General features: G+C 47.9%; 1 protein-coding gene across 3 annotated transcripts; it reads right to left on the bottom strand.

Annotated features, from left to right (window-relative positions):
• Positions 1-712: 712 nt before the first annotated feature.
• Positions 713-9,102, bottom strand: ZBTB9 (zinc finger and BTB domain containing 9). 3 transcript variants are annotated; one of them, XM_063938292.1, is made up of 2 exons: positions 8,709-9,102; positions 713-7,220 (listed from the first exon to the last, which is right to left on the bottom strand). In XM_063938292.1, exons 1-2 carry the CDS (start codon positions 8,767-8,769, stop codon positions 5,986-5,988), a joined length of 1,296 nt encoding a protein of 431 aa, XP_063794362.1. In that variant the 5' UTR covers positions 8,770-9,102; the 3' UTR covers positions 713-5,985. The 3 variants fall into 3 exon arrangements, with proteins under 3 accessions (XP_063794362.1, XP_063794363.1, XP_063794364.1); XM_063938293.1 differs by having other exon boundaries at positions 713-7,224; positions 8,709-9,099; XM_063938294.1 differs by lacking the exon at positions 8,709-9,102 and adding an exon at positions 8,654-8,677 and having other exon boundaries at positions 713-7,224.
• Positions 9,103-10,613: the final 1,511 nt, after the last annotated feature.

Here is a 10,613-nt window from a genome sequence, read left to right as displayed (position 1 = left end):
GTCGTTTAGCTTGCTGGGGTTCTGTTACTACTCTGTGAACTTAGCAAGTTTGCGGCTGTATTCTAAGACTTGCCTGTCTAATCCTGTCTCACTGTGCTAGGTGTCAGGGGTCAGTTTAGTGGCAGTAAGCTGAACCTGTGCACTGCAAGTGAGAATTAGGATTGTGGAGACTCTCCTTGTGTCTATCATTCCATCTCTGACCAAGGAGTTTACTGCCACACCCGTTGGTAACCCTTTAGGGTTTTGCTGTTGCCCTTAGCAACAGCATTTCGGGTTCTCTACGTATTAAAACACAACATCTTGCTTTTCCCATCTGAGCAGTTCTAATACAAGGGAGATACCCAGTTCCTTAGCCTCTGGGCTTCTCTGTTCACCTTGTGTGTATTTTGTTACCCTATCACCTTCTGTGTACGTTATGTCATATTCCCCAGTCTGTCTGTGAGTCCATTTGTTTTGCATAACAGTTCAAACACCAGTACATTCCTGCAGGCACTGGAGTGCATAACAGTTCTGACACCAGTACTTTCCTGCAGGCACTGGTGTGCATAACAGGGAACCAGACACATCGGTAAATATTCACTCTATAACTTGTGCTTCGCAGGTAAAAGCAAGTTTCTAATTGGTTACTGAGGCTCAGGGTCCGCCCACCGCTGGTAAAATACCACCAGTCATTTCCTTTGTCGGCACAGTAATCACACGCACACCCATGTAATAGTTTTGTTTGTGTTTATTTCAGACACCAGAACTAGCGACAATTATATTTTACATAGAGTGCAGCATAAAAAGGGGGACATTGAGTAAAGACTGACAATGCATTTAGCTAGAAGATGACGGAGAAAAACATTTAGCTAAAATATGCTTTTAAAAAAACAAAGATTCATATTTAAACGGTTTTTAAAAACTATTCTGACCCCTCTGCATTTCTCGTGCATCAAACTGGACATTTTTTTTAAAGGTTTTATTGCACGTCCAGAGCTATATCAGAGGCATCACTTCAGCGAACCAGACGTCTGGTCACAATCTCTGCTGCAGTTCCCCTCACAAGTGGCCCTGACACCAGCGCCTGACACCCATATAAGCCCACCAGCGCCTGACACCCATGTAAGCCCACCAGCGCCCGACACCCATGTAAGCCCACCAGCGCCCGACACCCATGTAAGCCCACCAGCGCCTGACACCCATATAAGCCCTAGCAATGCAGCGTGAAGGAGTGGGAGAGGGATGTTACAGAAAACAAGGCTGCAGTCTTCTTCAGAGAAGGCAATCGCCAAGTTTTAGCTGACGCAGAATGAACCGTCCTTATATCTGGACTGAAAAGTCTACATTAGGCACTAAGGGGCTTGTCTACCCTCAGGACACTCTAATGTGCCGACTTTTACATGTCCCCGTGCGCCATCTACTTAGTGCATCTAGTTTGCGTTTTGGGGATGGACATCAAAGGTCGATGCTTTACAACAATAAGGAACTATTTTTAGGCTATGTTGGCGTTTATTCCATTCAATGGCAACTTTCCGGTGTTTACTGCCATCACACAGAGCGGCAGCGACGCGCTCCTCGACTGTAAGATACAGGTGGTAGACGTACGGCCCAGTCCAGCTGTTGTACAAGCCGCGACTTTTGCGCAAACATGAACCATCGCGATGGCTCTTTCATGAAATGTTTTTGATGCCATGGTAACCATCACAAGTTTCATTGCCGGTAGGCCGCCCCCCCCCTCCAATTGCATAACGGGCCTCCGATGTCCTTCCTACAGTGTTATATGATGGGGAACCCAAAAGAAACAGGAATTGATGATTTATTATTTGTACATTTTGAGACTTCAGTCCCCCTCAGAGTTCTTTCCACTCGAATCAATACGTTCGTCCGAATGTGTTTTCCATTGCTCAAAACATTTTTTAAACTCATTTTTGTTGACGCCTTTTAGTATTTTTGCCTTTTTAGTTTCCTCTCTTCATTATCAACAAAACACCTCCTTTGAGATCTCTTTTTATCCGAGGAAATAAAAAGAAAAAAAGTCGCACAGGGTGGGATCGGGTGAATACGGCGGGTGAAGCAAAGCGGTCATTTTTGGTTAAAAATTGCTCAACACTTAGCGCTGTGCGGTCAGGTGCGTTGTCATGATGGAAGAACCAGTCACCTGTTTGCCACAAATCGGGACGTTTTTTCCCCTCAAATCGTGACGCAACCATTTCAAAACTTCCAAATAGAAACTTTGCGCACAATCCCTCCGACATCAAAGAAACAAATGAGCATTGTTTTCACGTTTGACCTCACTAAAAATAGGTGAAAGTGTGAATAACTCGTTTGAAAAAAATCACTGCAGTCAAATGCTACATTTCCCCGTAACGTCAGCGGGGATACTGGCTCAGAAGAGTTCCGCAAACGTTCACCTAGTGGCGGGAGCCTTTACTGCAAGCGCCCCACCCTCTAGAACATGATTCCTGTTTCTTTTGGGTTCTTGTATGTGGTGAAGGAATTTCTTACACGTTTAACGAAATAGGTACACGGGGTGGAAAACCGACAGCATTCGGCAAGAATAGCCGGACAGTGGCAACAGCAGCGGATTGGACGGGTGTGTCACATGATGGGCTCCGCTCCTAACGTGGGTCTACTACTCCAGCCATTCCCGCACCGCTGCTGCAGAGTCCCCTCCGGCCACCGCCCGATAAACACTCCTCCACGTGTGAGGATACGGACCATGTCATAATGGCACCAAGATTAGCACTGGAGGCCTTGGTATAATGGGTGTGGATCGTTGGGTCGACAGTAACTAGGTTGACAGTCATTAGGTCCACCACTATTGATCGACAGTGACTAAGTCGACACGGTTATTGGTCGATACCTGAAATAGTTTGACATGGTTATTCGGTCGACATGGCGAAAGGTCGACATGAGGTTTTTTTAAAAAAAAATTGGTGTAGTTTTCTTTGTAAAGTGATCGGGAACCCCAATTAGTGCACCGTGTCCCCTCGCTTCGCTCGCAATGCTTCGGGCATGTTACTATTCCCAATCGTAGTCCACGTGGATAGAGTATGAAAAAGGAAAAAAAAAATACACGAAAACTCATGTCGAACATTTCATGTGTCGACCAATAGTGGTCAACCTCAAGACCGGATACCGGTATAATATGGTGACACTGGACAAGTCTCATTGTTTTCCCGTGTTCCAGGAACTAGACCTGTATTGGGTAGAGGAAGCGATGCCTAATAAATCTACACGTTTATGGCGGAATGTTATTTGACATAAACAATAGGAATTAAGGGATTATTTGTTGCTTGCTGCAATTACTTAGTGTCCACAGTCTCAGGTTTTCTTTCTGTATGAAGCGAGAAGGTAAAGCAGCTGCCGGGTGGCCAGGAACACTTCTACAGACCCTGACGATTCATCTGCTTAACGCCAGGTTTACCAACCAGATACCAAACATTTCCTTCCTTTCCGAGCCCTCCGCAGGACAAGGTACCACCACGAGGAGTAATTATACCCGCCCCGGGAGGGCGGATTCTGCTCATCTATAACCAGTTCCTACAGTCATTAAAACCCCTTTTCCACTAGCTAAATTTATTCATGTTATTGCACGGGAGTGGGGGGGGGACCGCATCAACATGGGTTTTTAGTAAGTGGACACGGCTCAACACGGGTTGAGTGGCCCTGGAATCCTACCCGGGTAGCTACCTGGGTTGAACACGGAAACACGGTAATGACCCGGCTAATTGTGGAGTGGAAACGGTCATTACCCGTGTTTTCAGACACGAGTAACGAGTGACATCAATAGCTTTTACAGAGCTCACCCGGGTTAAGTAGAAACAGATCCGACAGGGGAATAACCCGTGTCGAAGTGCAGTGGAAACGGCGGGGCCGACACGGGTTGCAGCTGGGTTAAACATCCTGGATCGGACTCGGTACTTTGGTGGAAAAGGGGTATTGGAAGCCTCCAGAACGCTCAGTTATTGTCTGATCATTTAAATCTTACTGGAAATGAATTTGTGCTATGACTTACGTACACAGAGGACGACGCCTCTTAGCGGCAGAACTAAAACCCTATTGGTTCACTAGGCACAGGCTGTCTCACATGGTCAGTGGCCATTGGTTCATCAGACAATATGGCTGCGTCCGCGGTGTGTATGTGAAATGTGCACGAGGTGGTCTATAACGCAAGTACCCCAAAGCAACGCAGGCCTTCTGATAAGACATTATCAGACTCGCGGCCTCCGCTAATACATGTTACATGGCAACGTCTAACCTTAACCTTTAAAATTAGTGTCTAGGGGCATAATTCAGACCTGATCACAGCAGCAAATTTGTTAGCAGTTGGGCAAAACCATGTGCACTGCAGGGGGGGCAGATGTAACATGTGCAGAGAGCGTTAGATTTGGGTGGGTTTTATTGTTTCTGTGCAGGGTAAATACTGGCTGCTTTATTTTTACACTGCAATTTAGATTTCAGTTTGAACACACCCCACCCAAATCTAACTCTCTCTGCACATGTTATATCTGCCCCACCTGCAGTGCACATGGTTTTGTCCAACGACTAACAAATTTGCTGCTGCGATCAACTCTGAATTAGGCCCCATTGGGCAGTGCAGGTGGGGCGGATATAACATGTGCAGAGAGAGTTAGATTTGGGTGGGGTGTGTTATAACTGAAATCTAAATTGCAGTGTAAAAATAAAGCAGCCAGTATATACCCTGCACAGACACAATATAACCCCACCCAAATCTAACTCTCTCTGCAAATGTTATATCTCCCCCCCTCTGCAGTGCACATGGTTTTGCCCATTAGCTAACAAATTTGTAGCTGCGATTAGATCTGAACTAGGCCGTGTCGCTGGAATTGCATCGGTGCCTACAAATCGGCTTCATCAGGAAAACCTGATGTCATAAATATTTCTTAACAAAACACATAAAAACAATAATAAAAAAGAACAGATTGAACAAGTGTGAAATAACCGAAACAGCTACCTCAGCCAAAGCTGTCACTTTAAAGCTAACAGACTGACTGATTTAATGTTGGGTTGAGTGTGTCATGGTTCTGCTTACTTCCAATTGAAATAATGCTGCACTAGAACATTACTTGTTTTACAGTAGATTATGGGAGATGTAGTTCATTAGAGCCTGTGGATTTGGAGGTAATTTTACATACAGTCCTAACGTCAGCCTTTAGTGAATAGCCCCCTTTCAACTGACAAGAAACTATTTCAGACTGTAGACAGCCCCCATCCCCCCTCCCCCCACCCCATTCCAAACATCGCAGGCAACTTACCCCCCTGCCCTCAAGGTGAGACAGTAACAGGTTATAGTATTATTGCAGGTAAACAGTGCTACACTATCTTCTACCCCTGTAATATACACACACACAAACACATACATGATGCCTATATGTATATGTGTATTTACACAAAAGACCTAAGGCCTAGTCCCTACCCACTTACTGACACAAGTTGTTTAGCAAACCACTTAGTGCTCGGGAGAATTACACCGAATCGCTATAAATAAGTGTCCGGGTCAGTAACGCACAGCTCGTTGGGCTGCGGAGAGAGTTGTATGGTAGCGAGCTAGTCTGTGTTAATCACAGGCCACTGTTGCGATCTATAGGTCACTTGAAGGTCTGTTCATACATCCAAGTTTGCAGGTACTGAGTTAGCACCTCCTTATAATAAAACAGCACCATCACTGTTTAGAAGTCAGGAACAGTTTGTGATGTAGATCACAACATACCACATCAAAATCAAGAATCCACGTTTGTACGGACCTTCCTATCCTCACGGTCCAGGGGGAACGTACTACGAGTCCATCCTATGGTCTATGAAGCAGCTCTAAATGCAGTATCCGGGCTACAATAGTACTGGTCTATGTCTTAATCTTCTGGCTACGGGGGACGTGGTCATTGTGGTAGAGACCAAAAACAAAAAACACAGCTAGTGTCCATATGGGTATTATAATGCCCCTCTTCCATAATTCAGACCGTAGGGTTTCAGATCAAATAGGAATTACTTGTAAGTCCAGCAAGCCCCCGCCCACCTCTGTCCCTTGCACACCTCCTTGTGTTTCTGGAAGCAGCTCTCCACCCTGAATTTCCGGCCGCAATCTTCACACGAGAACAGGTTCCCCCCGTGCGTCTTCATGTGTTCGGTGAGGTGATGCTTCAGCTTGAACTTCTTGTGGCAGACCGAGCAGCCGAACGGGCGGAGGCTGAAGGTCAGCATGATGTGGCGGTCCCGTTTTGGTTTCACGGCAAACCGCTTCCCGCACAAGCAGCCAAATTTTTTCCCATCCGGGGCAGCCACAAGCTTAACGGGTGCATGAATAGTTTGGGCTTGTAGTGCGTGGGAAATGATCTCATTGCCGTGCAGGTCCACGGGCTTAGAGATGGTGAAGGATGGGGTTTCCGTGGCACCGTATAACTTGCGAGGAAGGCAGAGGGAGACATCGGAAGATGACGGCGACGACGTTGGCGGGAGGACGAAGCTCAGCTCCGACGAGTAGTCTGCCTGCACTTCAGTTACTTCGAAAGCTTTTAAGAAGCCGCTGTCGTCTTCCATTCGCTCCTGCTTGATGTAGAATACTTTGGGGCTCCCCGGAGAAGAGGAGGATGATGGAAGAGCGTAGGTGCAGCTGCCATTGGCAGAGTCGTCCAGAACATTTCCACCGTTCTTTCCATCGTCCTCTTCTTCCTCCTCCTCCTCTTCCTCTTCTGAAACTCTGACCTTGATCACCTCTTCGTCATCAGAGCAGTTCAATGTGATCGTCGGTGGTGGTGGATCGTCTCGTGGGATCTGGAAACTGCTGCTGGGCGACTGACTTTCACTGGCGCGACTCGACCATGTCTGAGGGGTGCACGACTTCCTCTCTTTGAGGAGCTCAGAACACCGGTCTACCACTTGCCACATCTGAAGACCACTCGCCACCAGGAGATGAGAGGGCAAAGCCTCAACATCGAGGCAGAGCCTCCCAGAGTAGATGAGCTGTAGGAGGTTCTCGAAAGCATCGGGCTGAATAACGCTGGGAAGGACCAAACAACTAGTGTCATTCAGGAGGAGTTTGTCATGGAAATAAGGAGAGGATGCAGCCAAGACGGTTTTATGAGCTCGGAACACGCGGTCTTGGACCTGGACGGACAGGTCGCAGAATTTCCCCTGCAGGCGCTGCTTGTTTAGAGTGTCCAGGAGCACGGAGCTGTAGTGGGGGAAATCCAACTGGACGCTCTCACCGCCAGGCATGGTGACTGTCTAAGAGGCAGGGGAAGAGAGAGTTAGAACGACGTATCAGCTACGGGGGCAACAGAATAATTACACTACCTGCGCCAACTGCATGCACCAAGCAAGATGTCTCCAAGATATGGGTAATTACTAGACCATTCCTTCCATACAATAACAGCCTGAATCCTGGGATTTGCAGTATACATGCAGGAGGCCCTAGTGTCTACATCATATCTGTTTAATAGGGTGGTGCGTATAAGGGTGGACGGGGTCTTGATACCACATGAAGTGAAGGTCATGCACCAGGGTATAGGTGTAACACCTACACTAACATGTCACATACATGAGCTGCACACACTATACAGTTAGAGCTACATGCTATGTGGGTGATACAGATCTCAGCGTGCCCGTTGGTGGAATGTACCTTCTGTGAATTTGCACCGGGCACACCCAAGTACGGCCAGTGCAGTAACCACAGACATTTTCTTTGCATCTACTTACAATTAAAGAGGTGAAACGCGGGTGTGACCAGGCACTCTCATGTAGGGAAACGTCAGTGAGGGCGTGATCACACAACTGCGTTCTAGGAAGAACTGGATGTCCGCTGAACACACCTTACTGGAGTATAATGCTGCTAGTATAAGGCAGGCGCGGGCACTCACTGACAATGAGGAGAACCCTATGCCAACCATCTCAGAGAGGGCAAGGTACATCCGCACAGGACCCCAGTGACACCACCTAGCCCCCACTCTTATAATTACTATAAATATCACGTATCATTTCTCACAAGGGAGGTGACCTCAGCATAAAGGAGCCCGAGTGAGTGAGTATTAGTGGCCGCTCACAGACCGGATACAGTCATGGAGAGCATGGCGACTGCAATGCAGGAACTGAGGCTGGAATAGTGACGACACACATAAAATATGACGTTCACTAAACTAATGACTATACTATACATACATACATACATACATACATACATACACTGTACATATATATATATATATATATATATATATATATATACACACACACACACACACACACACACACACACAATATACACACTGTACACACTGTACACACACTTTACAGCCAGAAGCACCATGGAGACACACACACACTGTACATATATACACACAATATACATACACTGTACATATATACACTCAATACATACACACAGCACTACCTGCATTATCTATCTACACACAAAGACACTAGACAGCAGCACCATGGACACACACACACTGTACATACATATGCTGTACACACTATACATACACACTGTACACACTACACTAGACAGCCAGCAGCACCATGGACACACACACACTGTACATACATATGCTGTACACACTATACATACACACACACACACCGTACACACTACACATACACTAGACAGCCAGCAGCACCATGGAGACACACACACAATAGAGACAATAGACTGGCGCACCATAGAGACGCAGGCAGCGTACACACAGAGCCCGGACAGGGCCACTCTATCCTACCTGCCTCTTCCCCCGGAGCCCCGACATCAACCGACACTGCGCCCAGCACAGGGACAAACATCACCTTACCCTGGGCACCAATCAGACGAGACACTGGGGCCTGGTGACATAACTATCCCTGGGAATCCAGCACAGGGCCAAACATAACTATCCCCGGGAACGGTGGATGCTAGAACCAGCACAGGGACATCCATAACTATTCATGGGAACACCAGCACAGGGACAGCCATAACTATCCCCGGGAACGGTAGATGCTAGAACCAGCACAGGGACATCCATAACTATTCATGGGAACACCAGCACAGTGACAGCCATAACTATCCCCGGGAACGGTACATGCTAAAACCAGCACACTGAGCACAGGGACAATCATAGCGATTCATGGGAACACCAGCACAGGGACAACCATAAGTATTCCTGGGAATCCAGCACAGGGACAACCATAACTGTCCCCGGCAATCCAACACAGAGACAACCATCACTATCCCTGGGATGGAACACCAGCACAGGGACAACCATAAGTATTCCTGGGAATCCAGCACAGGGACAACCATAAATGTCCCTGGCAATCCAACACAGAGACAACCATCACTATCCCTGGGAACACCAGCACAGGGACAACCATAACTATCCCTGAGAATCCAACACAGGGACAAACATCACTAACCCCGGGAACCCAGCAAAGGGACAAACATCACTATCCCCAGGAACCCAGCACAGGGACAACCATCACTATCCCACGGGAACACCAGCACAGGGATAACCATCTCTATCCCCCGGGAACCCAACACAGGGACAACCATCACTATCCCCAGGAACCCTGCACAGGGAGAAACATCACTAACCCCTAGAACCCAGCACTGGGATAACCATATCTATCCCTGGGAACACAGCAAAGGGACATGGGGCAGGATGTACTAAATGGAAAATGTCGTAAACTCCAGTTTACCGCATTTTCGGAATGTACTAAGCCCCAGCCGCTGATCGGATCCCTCCAAGCATGACCCGCGCCCGCCCCCGTCAACCTGCGCATGCGCAGACTGACTCCCGGGGCCAAATCCCGGAAGTCAGGCATCCACTGGGGATCGCGGAGGACAGCTCTTATTGGAAGAGCTGTCCTCCGCAATGCTGATCGCATATGTAAGTACATATGCGATTAGCATCATGGCAATGGGTGGCGATGTCTATTAGTACATCCCGCCCATGGGCAATATGGATGGTGTAATGGTTAGCATTACTGCCTCACAGCATTGGGTGTGGAGTTTGTATATTCTCCCCGTACTTGCGTGGGTTTCCTCCAGGTACTCCAATTTCCTCCCACAATCCAAAAATATGCTGGTAGGTTAATTGGCTTCCAACAAATATTAATCCTAGTGTGTTTTTGATGGGCCAAGTGGTCCTTATCTGCATGTGTCTATGTGACGATCACTATCCCTGGGAACCCAGCACAGAGACAGCTATCCCTATAGCAGCACTCAGATATATTTCCTGGGTTATTGCACATGAACGCGCATCAACGCCGGAATTTGCTCAGTGTGAAAAGGTACTGAAAGAATATCCCGGGTCGAGCGTCCCGGCATTTCTTCCCAGGTCTCGACCTGGGTTGAATCTGGAATCGTCCCAGGATGCGGTGCAGTGTGAACGGGTAAGCCGGGTCAAGGCGACCCGACACCCCTTCTCTGCGTAGGAGGAGGCGGCATTTGAGATGATCTCCAAGCGCCACCTCCAATAGCGTCAGCGGTGACGCCGCAAGTCTGAAAGGGGTCTCAAGCCGGGTCGCACCTGGGAAACACCCGTGTGCATATTCCCGTGGGCGACCCGGCTATGTCAGTGTGAAAGGGGTATAACAGGGAACGTCTATCTCCTACAGACGACTCACGCTGCATTAGAATTTTAATTGGACGG

Source organism: Pseudophryne corroboree, chromosome 8, assembly GCF_028390025.1.
Source record: "Pseudophryne corroboree isolate aPseCor3 chromosome 8, aPseCor3.hap2, whole genome shotgun sequence".
NCBI classification, from domain to species: Eukaryota; Metazoa; Chordata; class Amphibia; order Anura; family Myobatrachidae; genus Pseudophryne; species Pseudophryne corroboree.
Note: the sequence above shows the minus strand (reverse complement) of the source record. Positions and strands in the feature narration are given on the sequence as shown.